The 27,997-nt window shown below is 43.2% G+C and overlaps 2 protein-coding genes across 2 annotated transcripts; both read left to right on the top strand.

Moving 5' to 3' along the window:
• Window positions 1-335: 335 nt before the first annotated feature.
• On the top strand, window positions 336-10,719 carry LOC134468253 (keratin, type I cytoskeletal 13-like). Its single transcript, XM_063222199.1, has 8 exons — window positions 336-546; window positions 6,076-6,596; window positions 7,129-7,211; window positions 7,389-7,545; window positions 8,325-8,486; window positions 8,872-8,997; window positions 9,771-10,045; window positions 10,360-10,719. The coding sequence occupies exons 1-8, from the start codon at window positions 351-353 to the stop codon at window positions 10,487-10,489; spliced, it is 1,650 nt and encodes a 549-aa protein (XP_063078269.1). The 5' UTR covers window positions 336-350; the 3' UTR covers window positions 10,490-10,719.
• Window positions 10,720-20,988: 10,269 nt separating this feature from the next.
• LOC134468231 (keratin, type I cytoskeletal 13-like) lies at window positions 20,989-26,001 on the top strand. The gene is made up of 7 exons (XM_063222177.1): window positions 20,989-21,534; window positions 21,938-22,020; window positions 22,286-22,442; window positions 23,716-23,877; window positions 24,229-24,354; window positions 25,219-25,436; window positions 25,788-26,001. The coding sequence occupies exons 1-7, from the start codon at window positions 21,046-21,048 to the stop codon at window positions 25,906-25,908; spliced, it is 1,356 nt and encodes a 451-aa protein (XP_063078247.1). The 5' UTR covers window positions 20,989-21,045; the 3' UTR covers window positions 25,909-26,001.
• The last annotated feature ends 1,996 nt before the right edge of the window (window positions 26,002-27,997 follow it).

Here is a 27,997-nt window from a genome sequence, read left to right as displayed (position 1 = left end):
TTATGCATGTAACACACACACGCATATACGCATGCACACACCAGGGGTGGAACTTATTGTTTTCCCACCAGTCACTGTGGCAGTTAGATTTTAAAATCTACCAGTCACTACCCATTTTTACCAGTCAAAGTGACTGGCGGGTTGAGAAATGTACCCGTCAGCCCTGACATTTACCCGTCCGGGCACGCATGCACACACAAACACACATAGGCGTGCACAGATAGACACGTGGTGTTGCTTGGGCAACACCAAGTTGCCTTTAACAGACAAAAGTGCCCTTTTGAAAGTTCGTTTTTTATTTTTATTTTTAATTATTTTATTCCTTAAATGTAGGGTTAGCGCTGTATTCGATGTTCCCATCATCATTTAGACATAATTGTCAATTAAAATCGCGTGATAATAATGCCCCAAAATGCCTCGTGCCCCCTCCAACAGCACACATTGTCTTTGTCAACGTGAGCGCGCTTGACCTGACAGATTCGGAAGCGCGTTGCACAGGCAGCAGTGTGGCGGGCAGCCCCACATGCCGTTCTCCCCTCCAGCCAGGTAACAGTCAATAGCCTATTTATGATGTTGAAAGTTGCGTGTGACTTTGGAAGTGATCTAAAGAGAGCCCTGGCTTTCATAATGAGACTTTGCAAATTTTGCATTTAGGCCCTATCAAATCTACCGCAGAAGAGGTAGCCAAAGTTATGTCAACAATTAACACGAGTAACATGATTGCAAAAACCATTATATTAGCCTAATGAATCCAGAAGTTGCTCAAACAGTTCCAGGTCTAAAGATTAACAGAACGTTTGGGAAACAGCAAGAGGATTCATGTATGTTTGGGAAACGTTGGCCTCCTGATGAAATATGCAACGCACCAAATCACATTTGTGACCGACGGCATGGAACAGAACAGCGGTCACGGCCAGGGAGAAAAAAAAGGTTGTGCGTAAATTCCAGCAAATCTGCCACTTATAGCCTTCTGCACAGCACAGCAATAAAAGCAGGGTGCACACAGCAATGTCTTATTCGGGGGGAAACAGGTAGGCTATATAGAGGATTGTGCTTGACACCTCCAGAAAAGTGTAGCCTACACGGATAAAACCTCCGACCCAAAGTAGCAGTTTTCACTCACAATACCCGGCCGTGTAATAATCCTTCTGACAACGTCTTGAAATGCGAGTTAAGCTTTAATATTCGTTTTAACAGTTTGAAAACACACATGGACTAATTAAAATCGGTACTAATGGAGGAAAAATGACCGGAGATGCAGAGTTTTCCAAGTAAGGAATCTGTTAGAATGAATCGCTTCCTGATCACTGCGCTGGAGACACGCATTTAAAGCGACAGTACACTTTTTAGTCCATGCGGTAAATAGAGCTCTTCAGCGTTGACGTCAACTTGTATGCGGCGTTTGGACTACCGGTTCCATGGCGATTTTTTACATTGCAAAACGCCATAGAGATTCAGGTTTGGCAAAAATATAAGTTGCACGGCAACAACGAACATTAGCGTGTCCCCGCATCCCTTTCTCATTAGTGGAACGGATCGTATCATCATGTTGGTGTATTCACATGTTAAATCATGACGATTATAATTCAATATTGCTAACCCCTTTCTGATCATTAAAACTTCCGAACTACATACTTTCCTTTGGTTGCCATGGGTACAACCTTCCGCACGTACATGCCGTTAGATACAGGCGCCGCTTCTGTAGTCGCCAAAAGCTTCCGGGTTTAGCATATGGACGCAACATCGTATTTATGTCGAAGTTTGACACAAAATGATCAACCATGTCATACCTACAGCCTATTTTTAACACCCTCGACAGTTTGCGGGGGTTCGCTAAGCGCGTGCTTGCACTCGGAGCTTATTTGAAATTTACCCCTATTCATTCCCAATGGAGGCCGGAAGCCGATAGGAACCAGGACGTCCTTAAATGCTAACATGAAAGACTACAATCTACTACATGCTTCCGCTTCCGCTGAAGAACTCTATTATGCAGTAGGCATGGTAATCTAATTCTTTTAACTTTCCAACATAATATTCATCATTTAAAAAAATTGAAATGTTTTGTTTAGCGTACTGTGGCATGTTTATTAAAATGTGATTTAAAAAAAAAAAAAAATCACCGAACCGTTATTGCAGCCGCCAGTTCCACATGCCCCCCACCATCACCCCAGGACCTGCCCCCCAAAATTTCTGTGCACGCCAGTGCACACACACACACACACACACACACACACACACACACACACACACACACACACACACACACACACACACACACACACACACACACACACACACACACACACATTTTTAATATTCATTTTGTACACTGAAAAAAATAATTAAAGTCATTTCTTTGACATGTTGTCTACATCCTACTGTAAGTCTTGGGGTTAGAGGTCCAACCTGCAAAAGCCTAGTGAACAGCATTTCCAAGCAAGCAGAGCAGTCATCCAGGTGGCTGTGGCTGAAACGGAGTGAACGTTGGCAAAGCCAGGCGGGCAGAGAGGAAGGGAGTAGAGTTGCATGGTAGGTTCCTGATCGACAGAGGTAGCAGTTCCAAGACGCTGATTCTGCTGTCAATACAATACAATACAATACAATACAATACAATACAATACAATACAATACAATACAATACAATACAATACAATACAATACAATACAATACAATACAATACAGTACTATACAATACAATACAACCTGTATTTATATAGCGCAATATCACAACTAAAGTTGTCTCAAAACACACTGAGGTGTCGTGGGCTTGTTGACGAAAAAGCAGTGAAGTGGGGTGCCCACATGAAAACCCAATGAAGTTGAAAGGTCCATGCCGTGCAGCTCTGTCCTCAATGAAAGACGTCTGAAGGGAGTGACTGCTATGCTAGCTCACACAGAGCGAGCAGTACTCAACTCCTGCCAGGCGTGGTGGCTGCAGTATACCGTATAAAGACATAAATCTCTTTGGGTCCATTTGGACCTGAACACCACAGATGTCTCTATTGTTGATCATTTTTAATCTTATCATTTTTTTTTTTTAATTATTATTATTTTATTTTATTTATTTTTTTGGGGGGGGGGGGTAGTTGCACTCCCATATCAGCTGTAAGACATGGATAACATATACTACTTGTATCACTGAAGGAAGTATACTGAGTGAATTTATATAGGTTTTGATAGTTTTGGTGGTCAAAAAGGGGTTGCTTATTGTGAGATAAAAGGTCTGTGAAGCCAAAAAGATGAATACATGAAACAGTATGTCCATTTATATGAATACATTCTAAGTTAGGTATGAGATGGAAAACAATATTTGATGAGTGCTAGTCTTTTTAGGTATTTTATGGCTGAGTTTCCATCACAGGTCAAAATAGACCTGCGAACACTACAGGTGTATACTGCGTTCTAACCACAACACAAGGGTTAAATACCAGGAAATAAAAGTTGACTTTCTGAACTTTCATATGCATATTCATCTTTTGGTGTAAATAGTCGGGTGACTGATTCAGTTTGTCATGCAACAAATGAATAAAAAGCTGCCAGGTTTCCATTGTACATATTTTGCATATTGTACACTTGACACATATTTTTTTTAACAAGCACTCCAAAGACTTGCAACTCAGCCCTACATTCAAGACTTGTCACAGCATTGCCAGATACCCTGGAGGCATGAAACCAAGCCAATGTGTTTGAACCTGCACAGCGCTTGGCACGTTATGCAAATGCACGCATGAGAATAATGCTCTCCATGCTATAACTACAACAGTAGGTAGATTGCTAAATTGCTCTCACTCTTTAAAAATATACATAGCTAAGATATGGCTACTGCACTGTATAACACAGTTATAGTATGCAGAAATATTTCCACTCACTTCTTAGACTTTGTCTGGAAATACAGCAATGCATAAATTATGTTAATTAAATAAAGTTATTTTCCTTGACACAAATTAAAACTTTGCATCACATTCAGCACCCCACTTGCACAACTCTTTGCATAGATCAACCACGTGAAGAGACAAAAAATGGCTGCTGTGGATTTCAACAGTCCTTAACATGTAATTTCCGAATCCCACACTCTTTAAGAGCCATGTCTTTGAGGTGGTGAAATGTAAAGGTCATGAAGATAAGGTTTCTCCATAGACTTGGCTCCAAACATGCACCAGCAAGCGGTGGCAAAAGAACGGCATTGTTAGTGGCCAGAGAAGGATTGGTGTGACATTTACCTGGCATCCGACTACATAATTGAGTGGTGTAATAATGCCCGATTATAGGAATAAACACCAATTCAGTCCGCTAAGTCAGTGCCATCACTGTCTAAAGCAAAAACAAATATTTACAAATCTGGGGTGCGATTCTCGAAAGCGTAGTGGCTAGCCAGTCAACAACTTGCATAGTTGCCAATGGGAAATTGCATTAAAAACAACAGAGTAGCTTATGTAGTTCGCAACTATGGTGCTGTATTACTATAGCAGTTTAGCAGAGTAATCAACTGCCTTTGCACAATTTTTTTTTCCGAGGGCCACAGTCAGGAACGAGTCTTGCCTCTAGCTCTGCAACGGCTGTCATGATGCTATGATGCATTCAGTAAATGTATTCCTTGTGTCATCCCTAAACCCACATGCACAAAAGCAAACGCCACACTAAATTATATCACCATGAAATTAAGTCATTACTGTATTAAAAAATCTCCTGTGTGTGTGTTTGTGTGTGTGTGTGTGTGTGTGTGTGTGTGTGTGTGTGTGTGTGTGTGTGTGTGTGTGTGTGTGTGTGTGTGTGTGTGTGTGTGTGTGTGTGTGTGTGTGTGTGTGTGTGTGCGCGTGTGTGTGTGCATGTGTGCGTGCATGTCCATTGTCATATTGTTTGCAAAGTAGAGCAATAATGTAAATGTGCACAAAATCATTTTGATTTCAGATATCATGTCCAGCAAAGGATAATCAGACTGTAAATGCTGTGCATATTTCCAAACCTGTAAACATGTGAAAGGTATGTTTTAGAGTTATGTTAACTGTGCACAGATTAAAAAACATATTCAGTGATGATAATTGTGTATAACGAGTAGGGTTTCAACCAGCATCGCAGTGTCATACTGGGTATTTTGCAGGGGGCCGCAAGTTAGGAACCACACCTCCTCAAATTCTGTGTCTTGGGGTGATGATTATTTTAAAGGTCAGTGTGAACGAGAGGCGCAACTACAAGCACCAGCAACATGTAACTGCAAGTGCCAGGAAAGAAAGGGGGGATAACTGCGGTCTTTTGACCTTTAAAGGAAAGAACTGACATGTTGGAAAGGTGGCTGGGTATTGCGGGGGGCATGCTGCCTGTGCAAACATGACTAGGTTGGAATTCAACCCATTGGCGTTAGGTAGATCCTATTCAGCGAATGCAGGATGAATGTTCTCACAGTGTGTACTGTGTGTACTATAAGCACAAGATGTGTGCCACATAGGCAGGGAAGCTGGCAGGGGGGGGGGACAAAGGGGTCAGGGAGAGAGGGGGCCCTGAGTTGGATCTTAATTACATTGTATGTTTTGGTTTGGGTTTGCGACCCTTTCAGTTGTCTTTGTCCCGGTCCCAGCCAAAGCTGTCAGCGGCCCTGCACATATAGGTGTTGTGTCGTGACTTGACGAAAGGCACATTGATGCATGTAATTCATACACAAAACACCTAAAGCAAGTGACAGTCACAGATGCCTCGAGGGCATTTCATCAAAGCCTGCAGCTGTCCGATCTGTCTTAACTGTTCCCTTTTGATGATCCTCTATCGTCTCCACTGTATCGAGAGCTGCACCTGAGTGATTGATGGCCATTGTGCTGTTGCCAACGCTCTCTGTGGGGACCTTACATAATGATGAAGGGGGGGTGGGGTTGCCTTATGGCAGAATCACACGCTTGTGTGCTGTCAGGCGGGATGCAGGTATGCAGGTGAGCCAGGACTGGGATGGGATGGGCAGGTGGGAGAAGGGGGGAGAGTGAGCAGGTGTCAGGTGACTGAGCGCAGTGCCGAGAGCGTCAGGGAGTCGAGGATAAAAAGCCCCTCTCCACTCCAGCTCGGCACTCAGTTCTCTCCCTCTCTCGCAGGAGTCAGAGTACCCTCGCCAGTCACCGTCAGTCTCCTCCTCACCATGGCAACGCTCCTGGCTAGCCGCTCCTCAGGCGGATTCTCCATGGGCTCCTCCCGCATGTCCATGTCAGCAGGGGGCGCTGGCTTCGGCGGTGCCCGCATGGGCATGAGAGCCGGCAGCGTGTACGGCGGCGCGGGCGGTTCCGGTGTGCGCATCTCCAGCGCCTCCAGCCTCGGAGCCGGAGCTGGGTTCGGCGGGGGATTCGGCGGCGGAGCTGGGTTCGGCGGCGGTGCCGGTGGCGGCGGCTTCAGCATGGCCATCAGTGGTGGCGGCGACGGCGGCGTCATTGGAAACGAGAAGTTCACCATGCAGAACCTGAACGAGCGTCTGTCCTCCTACCTGATGAAGGTGTCGATCCTGGAGAAGGCCAACGCCGATCTGGAGCTGAAGATCAGAATGTTCCTGGAGAGCAGGACCGCCCCTTCTTCCCACGACTATGGGGTCTTCATGACCAGCATCGGCGACCTGCAGGCCAAGGTGAGCTCCTCAAGCCTGTCATATCCTCCACTTGCAGCAGAGGGCAGCAGAGTACAGATGAATGTGCCCCTCTGCAGAGATGTGTAGGTCAGCATCCACTGGCAGACATGTTCAATGCTGACACCATGGCTGGATCTCAAATGGCGCACTTGTGCACTTCAGGCACTATGTTTCAGTGCGTAACTAATACGGCATACACACTGAAACATGGACACTGAAGTGCACAAGTGCACGATTTGAGATTCAGCCCATAACTTCTACATGTACTGATACTTAAACTCATCTGTGCCCTACAGAATTTCATAATAATAATGATTAAAATGAATGCCTATGAATAGCTTTACTTTTTGGTGCATGCCATGTACAGAACATGAACCAAGCGAACAAGATATGCAGACAAGATATGTTTCATAGGGCTAGCTGCATTAGATACCTGCAAGTATGCATAACACCTACAGATCTGGTTTTGTGCAATTGTCAACCTAGTTTTTCTATACAAGGCTTTAAAACCTTTATGTTGGCTCGTTTCCAGATCCAGGGTGCCATTCAGCTGAAGGGCTCTGTGCACCTGTCCATCGACAACGCCAGCCTGGCCATGGATGACTTCAGAGTCAAGTGAGTTTGCCCTCCTCAGACCTAAAGTAAAGTACTGAACACTGTTGCAAGGTTTCTGCAGATACATGTCAACACTCTGATTAGGAAACTGAAGTGTGTCAGCATTCGTGCACAGAAAGCTACTGCACACAAGACTAGATCATGAACCATTATGTGAACGTGTCTCCCCATACTAAGATACGAGACAGAGCTGACCATGAGGCAGTCAGTGGAGGCTGACATCGCCGGGCTGAAGAGGGTACTGGACGAGCTGAACTACACCAAGGGCGACCTCACCATGCAGATCGCTGGCCTGCAGGAGGAGCTGGTGTTCCTCAAGAAGAACCACGAGGAGGTGGGACTAACTTTTTACAGGAACCAAAGAATGAAATAAGGCACAGTATCTGAGGGGCAGCCATGGCACAATTGTTAGAGCACTGGTCTTTAGATCAGAGGGTTGCAGCCGGGTTCAAGTCCCACCCTGTTTGAAGTGCCCTTGAGCAAGGCACCTAACCCCACATTGCTCCAGGCCTCCAGGCTCCAATACCCTGTACCTAAATAGCTGTGAGTGTCTTTGGATAAAAGGCGTCAGCTAAGTGTAGTAGTGTAATGTTATCTTGGTTTGAGGATCTTACAATAGACAAGGACAATAAATACAGCAAATGTTACAGTGTTAATTCAACACGTTGTCTTCCAGTTGGAAAACAAGTACTAAAATATACAGTGCATTTTGCATTGTTAATGTAATACTTACCGTACCGAGTCAAATGTAACCCTCTTGAATGGCCCTACTATGTACTGTTGAATTATCCACAGCTAAAACTGACGATGCAGCAGCTTGGTTTCACTCTCAGCTGAGAAAAGCTATGCCGGTTGGATATCTAAGCCAAACCTGTCATGCATAAGCCCTAGGTCACAAACAAGTTGAAACCTTCATCTTATAAAGTTGGTGACTAGATCAACTGCTTCTTTTAGATCCAACGCCAAGCATGGCCCGCAGCTTTGGTCTCATCAGCCACCTCACTGATTTCCAGCTAACTCTTGAGATGATTTGTCTTTGTCACCATTGCGGTACACAGGGGCAACTGTAGAGAGTTAGAATTAAATAGACTGTCTGTTTTCATTTTCTACCAGGAGCTGCTGGCTCTGCGCGCACAGATGACCGGACAGGTCCACGTGGAGGTGGACGCCGCACCTCAGGAGGACCTGACCAAGATCATGACCGACATCCGTGAACACTACGAGGCAGTCTCCGCCAAGAACGCGCGGGAACTGGAGGGCTGGTTCCAGGCCAAGGTAGCTAACATGCACAAGCACATTCAGTGTGTGCTAACACACACATGCACACGCACACGCACACGCACACGCACACGCAGACACACACACACACACACACACACACACACACACACACACACACACACACACACACACACACACACACACACACACACACACACACACACACACACACACACACACACACACACACCTAACCATAACTTGTGCAGGCAAGCATAAATTTCACAGACACTCAGAAAGACTGAACTTTCACTTGCTGCGCTTTCACTGACGGTTATGCTGTAATACATCAGTTTGTATTTATGTTCACATAATGAATGGTTCTCTAAAGTACTTCCTTGCATGCTGTGTGCCACTTTTTTGTGTTGCTACCATCTAGTCGGAGACGATATCCAAGGAGGTCATCACCAGCACAGAAACTCTGCAGACCAGCAGGACAGAGATCAACACAGTCAAGAGCACCATGCAGTCTCTGGAAATCGAACTCCAGTCGCTCATGAGCATGGTGAGGTCACACCCAGGGAGGCCGACAAGGGGGGTGGGGACAAAGGGGGACAGTTGTCCTGGGCCCAGGCACAGAGGGGGGCCCAGAATTGGGTTCTGATAACATTCTATATATTGGGTGGGGAGCCCTTTCAGAGGACTTTGTCCTGGGCCCAGCCAAATCTGTCAGTGGCCCCGGTCACGTCTCAGCTCCAGAACACATAATAGCCCTCGGGCCTTTCATGCAACAACATGCCAGCCAGCACTGCTCACCTGCTTTGTGACAAGAGGTGAAATGTCAGGTGTCAAATGAAAAAGTCATGCTCTGAGTTATGGTCATATGATAAATAATGGATAGTTCGGTGGAGTCTAACGTCACCCCTAACACACAGTCACTTCACTCATAAATATAATTGTTAAAACGATAACATGGTTCAATCGCCTTGGATCAACACAGTCTCTGTGATGTTGCTGGCCATTTTGTTCACCCCAAATATTAGCAAGTGGCCTACTGTGCACCAGTGGATCGCCCTATTCCTTGAAAAAGCTTTACTAGCATAGAACTTCGCTACTACGAGATTACAACGACTGTTTAATAGCACATTACGTCTTGGTCATTGCCATTCTCATAACAACAAACTTATAACAAGGGTCGTGTCGTAGCCTAACACATTAAGCCAAAACAATGACCAGTGCTCCTGCAAGTCTAATGCCACACATCTCTCTTCTTCCCACCATTCTCTCTCTCTCTATCTGTCTGTCTCTCTCTCTGTCTCTCTCTTTTGTCCCACGCAGAAAGCGTCGTTGGAAGCCACGCTGTCCGAGACGCAGTCGCGCTACTCCGGCATGCTGTCCGGTTTCCAGATGCAGGTGAGCAGCCTGGAGGGCCAGCTGGTGCAGCTGCGCGGCGACCTGGAGAGGCAGGGCGGCGAGTACTCCATGCTCCTGGACATCAAGACCAGGCTGGAGATGGAGATCGCAGAGTACAGAAGGCTGATGGACGGCGGCGTGGTCGCAGGCGGCGCAGCAGTTATCTCCAGCAGCCAGACCGTCTCGAGCGCAGTAGGAGGGTAAGCAAGCAAGCTATAGCATATCTCAAGCTAACTGTCTAGATGCAAGCCAAACAGTCAAGCGAATCTGAAGTTAAGGTAGGTGCAAGCAGTCCAGACAGTCTGGCAAGCACATCTGAATCTAGCTGCAATCAGTCCAGTCAAGCAAATCTGATGCCAGCTGCAACCAAACAGTTGTTAGACCATGACATGAAACAATAAAGAAAGTCAAACAACAACAAATCTGAACAACAACAAAATAAAAATGATAGTGATATTGTTGCAGTCATAATAGCCAGCTTTATTAATATGCTCTTCCTGTCCTCTGTCTGCAGTGGCCTGTCCTCAGCCTCCTCCTCCACCTCCACCACCACCACCACAAAGGTCATCACAGTTGTAGAGGAGGTGGTTGACGGGAAGGTGGTGTCCTCCTCTTCTAACTCCTCTGCGACCTACCTTCACTAGAAGCCACCCCCCACTGCACCTCAACGCCTGTGAGGCCTGGCAGATGGTCTGACTGCCCTGCGAGCCAACCAGTCAAACGTCTGTTCCAGTCTCAGTGGAGGCCACGACAACAACAAGCACGTCTGACGGGAGACAGACACAACACCACATCCCTATTGCTGTGAAATGTCCTGTGCACTGAGAGCCTCCCTCAGTGTTTGCGACAATAAAAAGGACATGCATTCTAAGAATACAGTGTGTGGTTTTTTTGTCTATGTATACAGCAAACACAAATATGGAAATATAAAGGTATGGCATGAAGCAAAACAGTATACAAAGGACGTGGATACAAACAGCTGAGTGTGTTTCATTTACTGAAGCCTGGTTGGCTCAAAAGATACATACACTGAACAGTGTACTGTATCATCATCACATATATACCTCATGTCACAAACCAAAGTTTGGTTGAGATGGGAAGCTTGGTTTAGGTCTGAAGCTATGATTGCTGAGAACAAAAAGGCAAAATCACTATCAGTCTTTTATTTTGTATAACAACCAGCCCTCACATTTCCTTCACATAGCTCAATGTACATTCAGGGTCACCGACAGCTTTGGCCATGCCCGGGACAAAATGCTCTTGAATGGCCCCCAATTCTGGGCCCCTCCTGGGTCTGGAACAATTGATCCGTTTGTCCATCCCCTGTTGACTGCCCTGCATGTATTATATCATATGCAATTTGGTCTATGCAACATCTTTAAAAATCTGCATTTAAAAAATCATCTGTAACACAGGTCACACATCTTGTTGCAGCAAGCCAAGCCCGGAGGGGATTAGAGACATTTAAAGCAGACACTTGGAACCAGTTAAAGGGAGCGGCTGATCCTATCTCCACCCCTAACACTGAAACTATGCTAGTTTCTACTGGCACTGCATATGGCATAAATGCTGGGAATTACACCCCTTCCTGTCACACACACACAATGGGGCAATGCTGCACCTAAACACAGCGATTTCCAAAAATATAACAAAACACTTGAGGTTAGTTCTGCATGGCTGTAAACAGGTGGTTGACGTTTAATGGCGTAACGCAAAAAAAAAAAAGTTTTTCCAATTCCTGAAAAAAAATGATGGAAAAAATTGGAAAAAAATAGAAAAAATAAAGCACTTAGTGGTCCGTGGAATTTCGCCTAATTTTTGCCATTTTTGGGAAAATGTGTCCTGCATCAACACATTGCATAGGCATGTCACACCGCAGGAAAATGAAGTCGCATCACAGGAAATTCACTGCATTATGGCCATTTTAATCCTTTTGTATACATGACTGACATCTGAGCTCATGCTAACTTGATAATGATATTGTGTTTAATCTTAATATATGTTTTCATTTATATAAAAAAAACTTTTTTTCCTTCTATAAGAGCAGTCACACCACAGGACACCATAAAATGAACCTAAGCATTGCGTGACAGAAACATTGCAATATGAAGACATATTAAGAGGTTAATAGTCACCTTAAACTTCCACAGCACTCTCCAATAACTGAGGTACTGACTGGTTAGGAGCCAGTCTTTAAGACCCTTGTAGTTGGCCTTGCAGCTGCCCATTCACAAACATTGACATACATGTCACCCCACAGGACGCAATTTGTGTTACGAAATTGAACTTGTAGTTAATATTACTGTCTTGAGTTTTTTCACATTCACATATCTTAATATAAAGTTAATATTTATGCAATCATGCCAAATGCTTTATATATTATTCAAAATGTTGTTGGTTAATTTATATATATATTATATTTCAGGTTTCATTAATGTTACAGTCACACCGCAGGATATTTGACATATAAACCTTTACATAAATCTTAACAAAAATGTTTCTTCTCATCTAAGACTAATATGAAACATAATGTACCACATCTTCTTTATTGACATTTGTTTTAAGAGGAAAAATAACAGTTTTGTTGGTTTTTAACCAATGTTACGAAAAAACAAGGTGTCACGTCTCCCACCCAAGCACACATTCAGACTTTGTCATTGGATTGCAAAGATTTGCATCATACTCCAAGTTTTTTATACACTGATAGTCTTCTATCGATAGGCCTATATAAATTCAGTCATATACTGCACATTTAATCACGGGATGTACAATGGCTGTTATTATTGGTCACAAATGTCAATAGTTTTGGTGGGTGTGGCAGAGCACAATTCTGAGAACAATCAAAATGTCATCAAGACTAAAGCACCGCTTTCAAGCTGAAGCCAAATTCACCATCCGTCACTGTAATTACAATGTCTGTTGAATCCCATGCCAATGCCACTTACACCTCTAGTGTAGGCCACCTCCTGCGTCTACATTATAAGGTTAAGGAAGCATTACATATCATATGCAAATATTCTATTCAGTACACACTGGCACTTGCTCAGTGTACGTCTATACTCAGAAGATGAGGTGCTAAAGCCAGATGAGTGTATAACTTTCTTCAAGGAGGTATAGCAAGCAAATATAAACTTAGTTATTGAGTTATTGAGCTTTTTCCAGAACTTAAATACAAACAATTGATACACAAGGGGCAAACAACAGAATATATGCTGATATGTCATACAGTACCAATGAATAAGCTGCCAGCCAAATTGGCTAGTGACAGTGAAATTATTACTAGCCGCTGCCAAGTTTTACCAGCATTTGGCCAGTGGGCAGATGCCAGAGTCAAGCCCTGATGCAGATATTCTATTCAGTTGTACACACTGGCACTTGCTAAGTGAAAATAAAAGGAAGGCCCAAATGCAACTGGCACTCAAATTCTGTATATCAAAATGTCTTTGTTGGTATCATAGAATAAAGCAGGACGAGGGCTTTATTTCCTATGCAAGGTAGAGGCGAACAGGGCATTTCCCAGTAGACCGACAGTCCTCAGGGGTCGATGCTGTTATCTGTATTTGGGTATGTGGGTGGCCATTCAAAAATCTTTCTGATTTCAGTGCAGCCCTGGTCCCATATGCTTGTGGGCCATTAGACTCATTCTGACTTTTCATCAGCTGATGATAGAGTTGAGATGCAGTATGGCTTCTGCTTCTGTCTTTTGATTGTTTTATGGTTCTTGAATGACGCTTTGGAATGCTACGCTGGAGCCTCAAGCCTTTCCCACCCCAAAGCAGGGATTATCTTCAAATGTCAAATATTTCTACTAAGCCACAAAAAAACTTGCCACAGATTGGGACTTGTTTTACTGGTTTTGGATTCACCCTCACTCCGTCTCTTACAAGAGCCCTCTTTTGACCTGAAAAAGGGCACATGAGGCAGAGGTTTACAGTAGAACAAAACATGTATGCGTCTGGAAATGGGATGTCTGATTGGCTCCGTTCAAAACAAAACAATTCTTCAGAACACTCACTGTTTATTGTTATGTCCACCGAGATCACATTGAAGGTTTAAACAATGTAAGTTATATTGTCACAAAACTAGATTAAAAACCACTGCCTAACATATATTAAAACACACAAACCTGTACAGTATGTCACAGAAGTGAGTACACCTCTCACAGATTTGAAAGTATATCTTTTTATAGGACAGCATTAAAGAAATTTAATTTCTACAAAATGATTGGTGACCTGTTAACAGCATACAGTATATAACCGCTTAAATTTGTTGTTCACTCACAAAAAACATTTGCCAACGTGCAACAAAAGTGAATTCACCCCAGGTAAAATCCTGTAGAGAGAGTCTGAGAAGGGTTGCGTTGGTTCTTGTAGTCCAGTCACCAATGATGATCTCCTCCAGTGCATCCTTCTTATTCTTCGGTGTGGTGTTGAAGAGCTGAATGGCCCTGGGGACAAAGCACTTACGCAGTCTGTCTGTCCGGCAGGGGATGGCATGGAATCTGTAATTGAACAGACTCGTCTGAGTGGCCAGAAACGGGTGCAGGGGGTGACTGTCATGTGAGGGACACCATGGTTCCTTTCCATTATCCTAACTCTTGTCCTCCCTTGTGCTTATGGCCTTGTGATGACATCATCGATGACAGAAGTTTAATTCAATATCTTGTAAAAGCGCAATTGAAAGGTCTTTTTCTCATTTGCAATTGGGATGTTGAATAGGGAAAAGTTTCCCAAAAGTTGTCGTGGCTAGGCTGACAGCAGGCGAACTTTATTAAAAGCATGAGGAAAGGATGAAAGGAACTAGTTTGTGCACGTACACCATCACTATGATTGCTCCAGTGCTTGACTGGCAATCTGCCATACAGGGCATTTTCCCCATGGCCTGACATTCCTCAGGGGCCAATGCCTTCATTTAGTTTTTCCCCCTCAGTTTAAACGTGGTGTCCCATTAGTCCATAGTTAATTTTGACAATGGAGTCAACCCATCATTATATATAGTAGTCAGTGTTGGGAAAGTTACTCAAAAATTGTAATGCATTACTGATTACATATTACGGTATTTTCAAAATAATCTCTTACACTACAATATTACTATATTTAAAATGTAAGGCATTACACTACTTTTGCATTACTTTAGTTCGCCAAAAAAACTGTAAGCCTAAATATGGATCTGGCAATTTATTATAGTCAATTAAGCTCATGAGTCATGCTTATTTCACCTCCCGTGCAGGAGGTGTTTTTGGCAGCATATAGACTAAAAACTACCAGGTTCAGGAGTAGCTTCTTCCAGATCCACCACTCTGAATAGCACAAAAATCCAGGTCATTGTAATGCATTGTAACTTAAGTTATTAAGCATTGTAACTAAGTAATATTACAGTTTTTTGCCAAGTAATGCATTACATTAATGAATTACAGCAAAAAGTAATGCATTACAGTAATTCATTATCTTTGTAATGCATTACCTCCCAACACTGATAGTAGTATTGCAGGGGAATCTGTGTGGCTGGTTTTAGACAAAAATTCTTTAGTTCAGCCCTGGATTGCTCCGTCACACCACCAAGTGTAGCTTGTTAGCTGTAGCAGTCAGAGTCCCAGTTTGGTAACCCAGACAGGGCCGGATTAAGATGGCCCTGAACCCCTAGGCTACAGGTTGCTCTGCCCCCGCAACCCCTACAGCATATGTTGCGACAACATTACATAGTGTCAGTAAGGATTAAGGATAACATGTCTGTTCAACTGTGAAGAGGACTATTGTCAGGATTTACAACTGTACTCAACACGACAGATGAGTTTTTCAATATTGCGTCTTGTCACAATTCTACAATTTTTTACTTTTGACCAATCACAGGGCCCCTGGCAGGTGGGGGCCCTTAGGCTGCAACCATATCTACTTACTTACTTAGGCCTATAAATTCCAATAGGAACGTAGGCCATTGACGAATAACATATCTATCCTGTACATTAATCCAGTCCTGCACAGAAGGTCTCGTTGTGAAGCAACCCAACTACTCTTCGCTCCATTCCACTCAGAGAGTTCAGACCTCTGCCAAGGAAGCTGCTTGATAGAGCATTTGACTATGTTTTACACCCTATTGTTTACGAGTCATTCTGCCCTCTTTTTGTGGAGTTAGAAACTGGAATTTCGACCGATAACATAACCTCCTTGGTGGAGGTAACAAACTGTTCTGAAATTACAATGTCTTTGGATTTCTCTGTGTCCCCTAAAACCTACATACAGTGCCCTCCAAAAGTCTTGTCCATTGAAGACATTTGGATTTAAGACCAAAAGATGACAATGAAACAAAAGTTCAGAATGTCAGCTTCCATTTCCTGGCATTTCGATCTAGATTTGTTAAATCGTTTTGGATTCATCACCATTTGCATTACACCACAGCATTTTTTTCAGGTCGACGGAAATATTGGAACAGATAATCTTAAAGGAAACTAGAAATGCACTCAGACAGTGCAGACCTCCGACAAGGAAACTGTTTGATAGAACATTTGACTATGTTACACCCTATTTTTATTTGAAGTCTTTCTGCCTTCTTTTTGTGGTGTTCACCCTGTCCCGCAATTCGATATGCGGTCATTAAGGGTGTCTAGATTTCTAAGCTAGCAATAATGAAGAATCTTTGGAAAAAAAATCCTCCACAATTCAATTTGCGGCCACTAAGGGCGTCTAGATTTCTAAGCTAGCAATGGTGAAGAATCTTTAAAAGAATCCTGATTCCGGTTCGTGATCCGGATCACCGCCAAAATGTACTCACTTGTACCTTTGGTCATTTCCAGCAAGTCCACAAAGTTTCATCCAAATCTGTGTATGAGTTTTTGATTTATCCTGTTGACAGACAGACAGACAGACAGACAGACAGACAGACAGACAGACAGACAAACCAACGCGACCGAAAACATAACCTCCTTGGCGATAATAAAAAGGAATGCTTGGTAGCATAACCCTTGTTTGTAATAACTTCCTCAAGCCTGTTACCCATGGACATCACCAAATGGTGTATTGTTGATGCTATTGCAGGCTTTTGCTGTACCCGCTTTCAGTTCATGTTTGTTTTGATGGTGTTTCTCCCTTCACTTTCTTCTTCAGGATGTGAAATGCATACTTTGTACATAGGTTACATAGGTTAAGGGCAGTCATGGGTGAGCGGTTAGGGCGTCAGACTTGCATCCCAGAGGTTGCCGGTTCGACTCCCGACCCGCCAGGTTGGTGGGGGGAGTAATCAACCAGTGCTCTCCCCCATCCTCCTCCATGACTGAGGTACCCGGAGCATGGTACCGTCCCACTGCACTGCTCCCCATGCGGCGCCACTAATGGCTGCCCCCTTGCACGGGTGAGGCATAAATGCAATTTCGTTGTGTGCAGTGTTCACTTGTGTGCTGTGGAGTGCTGTGTCACAATGACAATGACAATGGGAGTTGGAGTTTCCCAATGGGCTTACAAGCTTACACTTAAGGTCAAGTGATTGATTTGGCCAGGTAACCCCCATACCATACACTGTGTGCAGAATTATTAGGCAACATTTAATCGTTTAGTCTCTTTAAAGCACATTTTCCAACTCCAAAGTATGTATGTATAGGCATGAAAAGCTATTGGATTTAAGTACTCCAGGTAATGCACATTTGTGTAAGGAGATATGATGTGATCTAAGGAACCCAACACCTTAAATCAGGTGTACATAATTTGGCAACTTTGTTGATGGGTCACTAAAGAAATATTATATACTCTGAAAACTATCATTTTTTAAGTCTTCCGAAGGGGTGTGGCTGTCTTGAAATTCCCAAAATATTGGTCACAAGATCACAGAACTGTCAAATGCGTTACAAAGCAAACAGGGTGGCAAGAAACCTGTTCACAAAGTAACTGCCAAAGATTGAGAAGAATTAAAGATTAAACCAGAAATTGGAAAACCATTACCCAGCAGTGCTGTCATATTCCAGAACTGAAACCAACATTGAGAGTGCAGATGTTCAGACATGGCCAAGAAAGGCTGAAACCTGACAACCACTCAATAAGAAATTTAAATCACCAAAGACATAAATAGTTGTATTAACTATGGCCAATGTTTGTCCAACAGATTTTTAAAAGTTTTTGTTGCTTTGTTTGATACAGGATAGTAACAGGAAATGAGCAGGAAGAGAGAAAGGGGGAAGGATCCAGAAATGACCCAGGCAGGAACTGATCATAGTAAACTGGTGCCCTACCGTTAGGCCACTGTCCAACAGATTTGATTAATTTTCCTTCCTAGCGCAAAATCTAGGCCAAAAAGTCATGCATTAGATTTTACACTCAGTAATCCTTGTATTCAACAGCTGGTCATCAAGCAACAGTAACTCGTGCCATAAGTGAAGTCTTTACGAGAAAAACAGACAAAATCAACTTTAAGCCTTGTGGTGCCTTTACGTATAGCCTCGTTTCTCGTGGTTGGGCGACGAAAGGGGGAACTGACAATTGGGGTAGTTTGGTTCTGGGGGGAAGAATAATGCGGACGGACTTCAACAATCAAGCGCGACTGAAGGCTAACTGGAAACGACTTTAATCAAACATTTCAAACAAGATTAGGGTTAAGTTTAGGGTTAGGGTTAAGGTTAGGGTTAGGGTTAAGGTTAGGTTTAGGGTTAAGGTTAGGGATAATGTTGGAGGAAGGGAGACATGGCATGAAGCTGACACAACGACAGCGCTCCCCTCCCGGAATGCACACACTCTGCTCGGGTGGTCTCTATCTCTCACTCTCTCTCACACCCTCTCTCTCAACCACTCTCGACGACAGCGCGCGTTGCCCAACTACGAAAAATGAGGCTATATCGTAGCGGCACCACGAAGCTTGTAGTTCATTTTCACGAGAATGGGCTCCATCAAGAAACACTTAAAAGTCAGATGTTGTAATACTTTTGCTTACCTGAGAAATTTGGTGAGCTCAAAGAAATGATGATATGCCCTGAGGGTCCGTGTATCATCCGATCATTCAATTATTCCATTCAATCTGGCAAATGGAAAACGAAATAACGACTCCATGTTTTGTTTTCCCGTTTTTCCATATGGCCAAAAAATGGGGAGTTATGTTGATTTTCCTTTTCCCAACTCAAAACAGAACAAGTAATAAACGAGAAAACCAAAACGAAATAACAACTCTAATTTACGATTATTGGTCCCATTTCCCGTGGTGCTTTTCTATTGCTCGCCTAACGCGCTGCTTTACGCATTTCCCCGAGGCCTATAAAGTATAATCAGCCTGCTGATGCTCCTACTCCACAGAACATCTTTCTGTCCTACTGGTATCCCAATTATGTTGGTGCCTGTGGGTGGTAAAGATAGCCTAACTCCTTTTACGCACTGTACTGTGTCTGGTCCAGTATGTCTAGCCCATAACCTCATTAATAATTGTGACTATCCAATGGGCTAAGGCTTCTTCCACTAGATCATTTTATTATTATTACAGGTGGAATGTTTTGACCGGTTTTGACCATTGGTGCGTGAATCGGAAGAAACGTTTCTTCAACTGCGTGGTACTGTCTACTGATAGCCTATTCCTGGGAACTGCCAGTGAGGTCTCCTCCACAGTTTAGGCGTATCTGGTTGCTATTTCTGCATGCCACATCAGCATAAGGCTACTACTTAAGCTACTGTAGGTTAACATTTTTGAAAGGTGCTAGACGTCTCCATCCGACCAACCTCTAGGCTACCTCTATCTGTCATAACACCATGGAACACCTCCCTGGTTTTGGATGCGTTACGCATGTCCATTTAAGCGTGGACCTGAAGTGTCTTCCATTAAGATGATAGGCTACTGTCCCTCGCTCTGACCACTAACCTACCCAAGCGAGTCGGGTGAGTTACATGTTACATGTGCTGTCTGTCAACCCAGACTGCGCGCAATTTGCCCCAAATGGCACCATGGTCAACTTGCATCTCGCGTTTGTGCCCGAGGTCACACACGGACTGACGTGCCGTGAGAGACAGAGTGCAGCCTGTAATACACGCCATTATCTAAACTCTCTTCCTCGACTTGCGCTTGTGGAATGGCCCTTCGCAGACGCTTCCGTGGAGAAAACAGTTTCCACCCTGCCAGCCTAGGCAGAACAATGTTGGTGGACATTTCTTCATTCAACATCCCAATTGAAATGACGCCTTGTGACATCACGAGGCTCTAGCGCCTCCACGAGACCATGGGAAGGCTAATGTACCGTGAAGAATAAAGAAAGCAAAAAAAACGGAAATTACTGTTGGAATTTCGTTTTGGTTTCCCTGTTTATTATTTGTTCTGTTTTAGGTTGAAAAATGAAAACAAACATCAATCCCCAATGTTTTGCTCATACTAAAAAACAGGAAAACGAAATATTGCATATTTTTTTTGTTTTTCAGTTTGCCAAATTTAATGGAATAATTGAATGATCGGATGATACACGGACCCCTGAGTTGTTTCATACATCACATATAATTTTAGCAGGAAATTGAAGACAGTCTTCAGTCAACAACAAAAACAGGGAAAGTTGCCTTTCTGTTCCAAAACTTTTGGAATGGACTGTATGTTTAAAGTAGTACATGTAATATAGTATGTTGGAGCAAAGGTATGCAGATGTTTTTGGAGGGCATATTTGCAAGAAGGCAGATAACCATATGTATGCAGAACCAAAACACACATCAGAAACCATCACCTGCAGACGTACAGCATATTTCATTACAAAATAATAGACTTATGTGAGGTGTCTGAGTGAGCTAGGTTGTGAGTCTGTGTGTGTGTGTGTGGTGCATACCGGTACATGCTTTCACTGTGAACATCAGATAGGAAAATATTTGGTTTATGAGCAAGACTTTTTGCACGGTTGCAGGCTTTTGACCTTATTTTACCTCCAGCATGCAGACTTACACACAATGCCCAAGGGCGTGGTTGACCTTCACTTTTTTTGTTTGTAATTACAGTGAAATGTCAAAGTATTACAGTAACAAAGCTTGGCTTCAACCACTCTCAAACATGCCTTGACCCGTCGGGCTAGTTCACTCTGATGCAGTCAGTAAACTATCATTTAATTTCCTCCCTCACACCTATTTGACATCTACCCAGATTTTTTGAAAGAGTTGGTGTGTCTTTCTTCCGCACTGGCACCTTATAAAAACAAGGGTGCGATGGCTGGGCGGCACTCAGTTCTCGCCTGCCAGAGACCAGCCAGCATCTGCATCAGCCTTTCGCAATGGCCACCATGTCCTACAGCCGCGTGTCCATGTCCTCAGGGAGCTCCATGGGCGGGGGGATGTCCATGGGTGGTGGAGCATCCATGGGCTCCTCGGGCCTCTCCATGTCCGGGGGCAGCGCCCGCATGAGCGTCATGAGGGCCGGAAGCGTATACGGGGGTGCAGGCGGCGCTGGGGTCCGCATCTCTGGCTCCTCGCGCATGCTGTCCATGGGTGGCGGCGGCGGTGGCGGCTACGGCTTCTCCTCCGGCGGCGGCGGAGGATACGGCATGTCGTTTGCCTCACAGGGGGGCGTCATTGGCAATGAGAAGTTCTGCATGCAGAACCTCAATGACCGTTTGGCCTCCTACCTGGTGAAGGTGCAGACCCTGGAGAGGGCCAACGCAGAGTTTGAGATGAAGATCAGGCAGTTCCTGGAGAAGAAGACCACTCCTGCAGCTCACGACTTCAAAGGCCACTTTGCAGTCATCGGGGATCTCAGAGCTAAGGTAAATACCAGAAGGGAATCAATGTCAACAAGCAATGCATGACTCAGAATATATAATGTTTCTTAAATGCATGCATTATGTATGTATTACATGTTTATGCATGGCTGATGGAGAATATGCAAAGTTTCTCATACAGTATGCATTCATTATTTCTGCATTGCCTTTACAGTTATAATGATATACATACATGATATACAATGATATACATAATGATATACATACGTACATTATATACATGGTGTCATAATGGTGATCCAACAGTAGTATGAGATTGTATGACAAGTATGTCACTTTAAATGTACAGTGCCTACATAGCCTATATGCTGAAAATGACAGTAATGAGCACGTGTGTTGATGTGTCAGAGTTTGTTTATTGACTTTGCTGTTCTATTGATGCCCTCAGATCCAGGGAGCTCTTCTGACTAAAGGAAGTGTGCATCTCAACATTGACAACGCAACTCTGGCAGTGGATGACTTCAGAGTCAAGCAAGTTCACACCCTAACATAAAATATAAAAGCATTGAGTTATGTTAAGTCCAATGGGACTTCTGGTGATGAAGATGTTAAAGGTCATACAGAATCTTATATGAGACTAAAACATTGAAGACAAAGATCATTTAAACAGCATGAATAGGTCTATTTTTGTCTGGACATGTTAAAATAAATAAAACACAATCACATACTGTAGCTAAGCCAGTCATAGTGTTAATACAGTTTGTAATGGCTGTTTGTTTTGATTGCTTGATTAAAGGTATGAAGCTGAGCTGAACATGCGCCAGTCAGTGGAGGCAGACATCGTGGGTCTGAGGAGAGTGCTGGATGACCTGACCATGGCCAAGAACGACATGGCCATGCAGATCACCGGTCTGCAGGACGAACTGGCTTACATCAACAAGACCCACCAGGAGGTGAAGTAGACTTTACTATTGATCTACACAGTATACTGTGCATTACCTACACTACCTGCACATGTGCTAAGAAGATCAAGATGTAGCAGCTAGCTTTTAGCAATGGCAGCATTTTTAGCAGGCATTGTGGGACACTGTTAAGGAAACATTATTATTATTATTATTATTATTATTATTATTATTATTATTATTATTATTATTATGAGATCATATTATAACTTTTTGCAGTGCATCTGAAAATGAGAATATGTAGTTGTCTGCTAACATTGCTTACAGAGCATTACATTACCTCACCTCCTGTACTTAGCTGAGGTGCTGTGCCAAATACTGCAGAACAATTATCTGGTATGGCCTTTCACTTTCTGCAGCCTACTCCACCCAATTCTACAACAGTAGGCCTATAACACCATACACTTTGCATGAATTCCAATAGGGTAGTAATGTGAAGTGAAGTGAAATCATTCAAAGCAGTTTTTTTTAGCAACATAGGCCTTGAGACCTTTTTCCATTATTAGCTGTCTGAGTAGAGTTGTGGTGTCTATAAAGACTGTACAGTATATTAGTAGAAATGTCAGTATAATTTCCAATTACAAGAACAACCTTGTATTCAAACTCAAACAATTTGCGGGTATCCTGTACTGAAGTGCGTCATATGACTGACTACTTTTCCATTGGGCAGCCATGGCTTCATGGTTAGGGATGTGGTCTTAAGATCAGAGGGTTGCAGGTTCAAATCCCACCCTTACATTACCTCCATCCACAGCTGAAGTGCCCTTTATAGCAAGGCTCCTTACTCCACATTGCTTCAGGGACTGTGACCAATATCCTGTACATAAATAACTGTAAGTCACTTTAGTGAAAAGCGTCAGCTAAACGTAATCAGAGTCAGAGTGTAGCCTACTTTATTGTCCCCAGGGGGAAATTTGTCTTGGGTTTCACCCACTGCATTGAATACAGTACTGACATATACAACATGCATTCATACAACATAACATAAAAACATAGAGAACATAGAGAAACACTGAACTGTGCACTGCACTGCGTGAGTATGATGTGTCTATCTGTCATTAAGCAATCTTATGGCAGTTGGGACAAAGGAGTTCTAATATTTGACTAGTCTGCAGTTTAATGTCCTGAAGCGTCGGCCTGAGGGAAGCAGAGTGAATTCATGACGGAGAACACGTGTGGTGTCCTCTAGGATCTTAAGTGCCTCCCAGAGCACTGACTTTTCAATATGCAATATAATGTAATGTCATGTCATGTCATGTTTCAGGATCTGGTAGGCGCACGTGCCCAGATGACTGGCCAAGTCCACGTGGAGGTGGACGCCGCGCCTCAGGAGGACCTGACCAGGGTCATGGCCGAGATCCGGGAACACTACGAAGGAGTCGCCGCCAAGAACAGGAAAGATCTGGAAGTGTGGTTCCAGGCAAAGGTGAGATGACTACCTGCTCCTCCTGACTGATATTTTTTCTCTGCAAATGAATTAGTATAATTATGTTTGTCAGATGAGGCAGTGGCATTTAGACAGGAAGCAATGTCTGTGGGTCAATGACTTTTGGGGGGGGTACCCATGAATTAATTTGTAATTGTTAATTGATGCACAGGAATGAATATGCTTCTTAGATAATCCACTAAGAACAAAAAAAAACATTTAACATTTAATCTGCACAATAGTGGCATTAGCTGTAGTGACTAAAACGCCATGGACCCCTGTACTGAACTGAATTGTGACTTATGAGTTAATTTTTTTCTATTTGTTTTTGGTTTTTTTGCAATCTTACAGACAGAGACCCTGAAAAAAGAGGTGGTGACACACACAGAAGTCCTGCAGACGTCGAGAACAGAGATCACCACCACCAAATCCACACTCCAGTCCCTAGAGATCGAGCTGCAGGGACTACTCAGCATGGTAATTTTCTTACAATTACATATATATTTCAACAATGACAATGCAGTAGGGATGCAAATTATCGATTAATTCATTAATCATTAGTTGATAGCCTTATCGATCGACTTACGATTAATTGATAAGTGGCGTTTTCCCCCGAAATCTCAATGTTTCTCGAAAAAAAACCTACTAAATCTAAAAAAATTAATTAAAAATTGAGATAAAATACCACATTTAAATTAATTCTATTTCAATTACTTAATCCCAAGGTGATTTAAATATTCCCACTATTCACACCACTCTTCACACACACTCTTCAAAATTCCCATTTCACCTGGGTCTCTTGTCAGTTGAATTGTCGATTAATTGCGATGAATATTTTTTAATCGATTAATGCATTGATCGATTAAAGTCAATTAATCGATTAATCGTTTGCATCCCTACAATGCAGTATGCTGTGATCTACGGCAAACAATCACTAATCATCATTTAAGCTTTATGCTTCTAACATAGATTTACATCCAGCCTAGCTGCAGCAAGACACACTGCATAGCCACACTGTATTACAGAACAAGTTTGCTTTCAGAAGTGAGCATCATATACCAGCACGCACCAAGTAGTCAGCATTGAAGCTATAGAGATGGTATACAATGTTTTCTCAGAAAACTGGTAGTACTACACCACTACAATTATATAATTTCCCGAGCTCTGATAACTTGATAGCACTCATTTTTAAAAGTCCCTACAAAAGATAATAATAACATGATCAACCCAGACCCAGGCACAATTTTTTTTGTCAACGGAGATAATCTTTCTGCTGTCTATTCCTGGGCATCCACTAACTTCATCCTCATTCTTGCTCTCTTTCTTTATTTCCAAAACCAGAAAGGAACCATGGAGGCCACGCTGGCAGAGACACAGAGCCGGTACGCTGGCATCATGGTCGGGTACCAAGCGCAGGTCAGCAGCCTAGAGGCCCAGCTCTCCCAGCTGCGCGCGGACCTGGAGAACCAGAGTTACGAGTACAAGATGCTCCTGGACATCAAGACCAGGCTGGAGATGGAGATCGCAGAGTACAAGCGACTGCTGGACGGCGGAGTCAGGTAGGTCTGGGTCCAAAAGTGTACTCTCCGTCCTTTCCATGGAATGAATTAAGTATAACTGTCTGTCTAGTGTCTGATTATCCATGCCAAAAATGGTTTCAGAACCAAGGGTTTCTAATGACCTGGGTATGTGAGCCTGGAATCATTTCAAATTTAGTAAACAAGTCGCACTCTCGGGTGTAATTCTTGTAGTTTAATCTAGGTTATCATGGCAGCTGCCTGCAGTCATTTCAAGCCACACTTGCACCTCTGTATTGCCTTTCAATCACACCTTCACACTTACATACTACAACACAATAGTCCTTCATGAATCTCTGAACTATAACCAACTCAATATCTTTCATCCAACAGTGTATCAGCAGTGTCATCCTCATCCTCCTCCTCGTCTACCAAGTATACCACTGTTGTGGAGGAGGTGGTGGACGGCAGGGTGGTGTCATCCTCATCTTCATCATCACTTCGGAGATTCTGATGAAGCAACACTTCCTGCAATGAGGCTGAAAAGGAAACCACTGTTTAGCTCCTGAATGACATAATAAAGTTAACAAAACTCCACACCAGTAAACCTGACATCCGTGTGTTTTTATTGTGAACGACCAAATGATTTAAAAGACCAATCAGATGGGACCTTGGACCCCTTGCCAACTCACAGGCAACCCAAAACACTGCAGATGGACACACATATAACCAGACCGACAGACAGACACAGGGGCGCTGATAAAAATTGTGGGCCCCATGAAAGATTCAAATTTTGGGCCCCCAAAATGACAAATTATGTCATCAGCATCCTTCCAGGGCCCTGTCAGAGCTGTCGGGCCCTTAGAATCTGTAACACCTTACCCCCCCTCGTGGCACCCATGGACAGACATACAGACAGACTAGACAAATAGACTGACAAAGTCATTGAAATAGCTAGCCCAATCTCCTTTGGGCTTTCAAGTAATGATTTGATGTTACAACTATTAGTTTTTGATAAAAATTCTCTAAGATCCTTTTTTTCTAATTAGATTGTGAAAAAAGAAATGACTCATGTCTCCTCTTTCATTTATAGCACTGTAAAATCCCTACTTATAACAGCTCAGTTCATTCTATTGGCAGTTTCCACAACATCTACTGTACTTGAATAAACCCATGAAAATAGCCGGTAGGTGTGTAACATTTGCATTCTACCAGTTTTCTTAAAGTGACAAGTGTTGTACTCCTGTAGGCATTGACATAACCACAAAGGGAACTGTGTTAACTATAATTGAATTATGAGCCACATGCAGCTCAAAGAGCCCTTTCTTCTCGTGTCGACACCTTATAGTCTATGCATTCGAAGCTACATCCAGACATAAACTCACATGCCATGGTTTTCTGCCTGACACCAGTATGACATGGCAGGTGGATATAACCGGTTTGGGCATCCTGAGCAAATACTGTACGAGCAAGTACGAGTGTTGAGCACCAACCAGTGGCAGTATGATGGAACAGATTGAAAAAGAAACACCCACCCCTTTTTAACTACAGTGATACTACAGTATTACTGTAGATACAGGCAGTATTTTGTATAAAAAATTGATACATTTTGTAGTAGATTTGTTATAGGCTATGTTTGTGTTCAACATTCAGCACAATATTTCATTCACAGCCACAGGGGCATAGAATTTGGGCAAAATCCACGAAACTGACACAGATTTTGTGTCCCAAAGATCTCTGTCCATTCCACGGCATTCTGTGATATTAGGCAGTTTTTTTTTCACAAGGGTTGGTATGCATACATGAGCAAAGCCCGCAGGGAGACCAGCATTCAAAATACAAGGGGGTGTAAAGAAAAACACACCTCTGCCAATCCCTCGTACAGAGGTTGGATGGAAAGAACAACTATTTTTAACTTTTTATTTTTTTAAAACTTTTCTACTCTCCCTTTAAATTGCATGTGCTAGCTGTATATGTTTTACTGTCCTTCTGACTGGGGCATATCTCAGATGTTGGTGAATATTGAGGGATAATGACGTAATGTAATGACGGCCACAAAGCAATTTCCAAGTATTCTACTGTATGACCTCACCCCCATACGATGACACCATTCTAGAGCTAAAGATATCTATTATGCAGTAAATTCAGATTTACATAGGCTGATAAGTGAAACTATGCATGTAAATGTGAGATAACACTACATTACCAAAAAATATTTGCTCACCTGCCTTCACTCATATGAACAGCCATCCCATTCATAATCCATAGGATTTGTCCACCTTTTGCTGCTATTGCAGCTTTAACTCATCTGGGAAGGCAGTCCACAACTTTGAGGGGTGTGTTTATTATTTTTGACCATTCTTCCAAAAGCACATGGGTGAGGTCACACACTGATGTTAGTCAAGAAGGCCTCTGTCTCCGCTCTTATTCATCCCAAGGGTGTTCTATTGGATTCCCATTATGGGAAAAGTCTTTATGGCCCTTGCTTTGTGCACTAGTAGTGCATAATGTAGCCCCCGTTTAATTAAGGATCAAGGACAGTAGGTTACCAACTATGCCAGCCCCAAGGGGGCACTGTTTAATACAAGACACACCAGGTTGCA

This window comes from Engraulis encrasicolus, chromosome 2 (genome assembly GCF_034702125.1).
Source record: "Engraulis encrasicolus isolate BLACKSEA-1 chromosome 2, IST_EnEncr_1.0, whole genome shotgun sequence".
Taxonomy (NCBI): Eukaryota; Metazoa; Chordata; class Actinopteri; order Clupeiformes; family Engraulidae; genus Engraulis; species Engraulis encrasicolus.
Note: the sequence above shows the minus strand (reverse complement) of the source record. Positions and strands in the feature narration are given on the sequence as shown.

What these genes read in the sequence shown, in the direction of transcription:
- LOC134468231 (XM_063222177.1), top strand. Translation starts at nt 21,046, where the DNA reads ATGGCCACCATGTCCTACAGCCGCGTGTCCATGTCCTCAGGGAGCTCC. An exon ending in GTGGATGACTTCAGAGTCAA is followed by an intron (nt 22,021 to 22,285) that starts GCAAGTTCACAC and finishes GCTTGATTAAAG; the next exon opens with GTATGAAGCTGAGCTGAACA. An exon ending in CTGCTGGACGGCGGAGTCAG is followed by an intron (nt 25,437 to 25,787) that starts GTAGGTCTGGGT and finishes TTCATCCAACAG; the next exon opens with TGTATCAGCAGTGTCATCCT.
- LOC134468253 (XM_063222199.1), top strand. Translation starts at nt 351, where the DNA reads ATGTTCCCATCATCATTTAGACATAATTGTCAATTAAAATCGCGTGAT. An exon ending in TCGGCGACCTGCAGGCCAAG is followed by an intron (nt 6,597 to 7,128) that starts GTGAGCTCCTCA and finishes GCTCGTTTCCAG; the next exon opens with ATCCAGGGTGCCATTCAGCT. An exon ending in TCCAGTCGCTCATGAGCATG is followed by an intron (nt 8,998 to 9,770) that starts GTGAGGTCACAC and finishes TGTCCCACGCAG; the next exon opens with AAAGCGTCGTTGGAAGCCAC.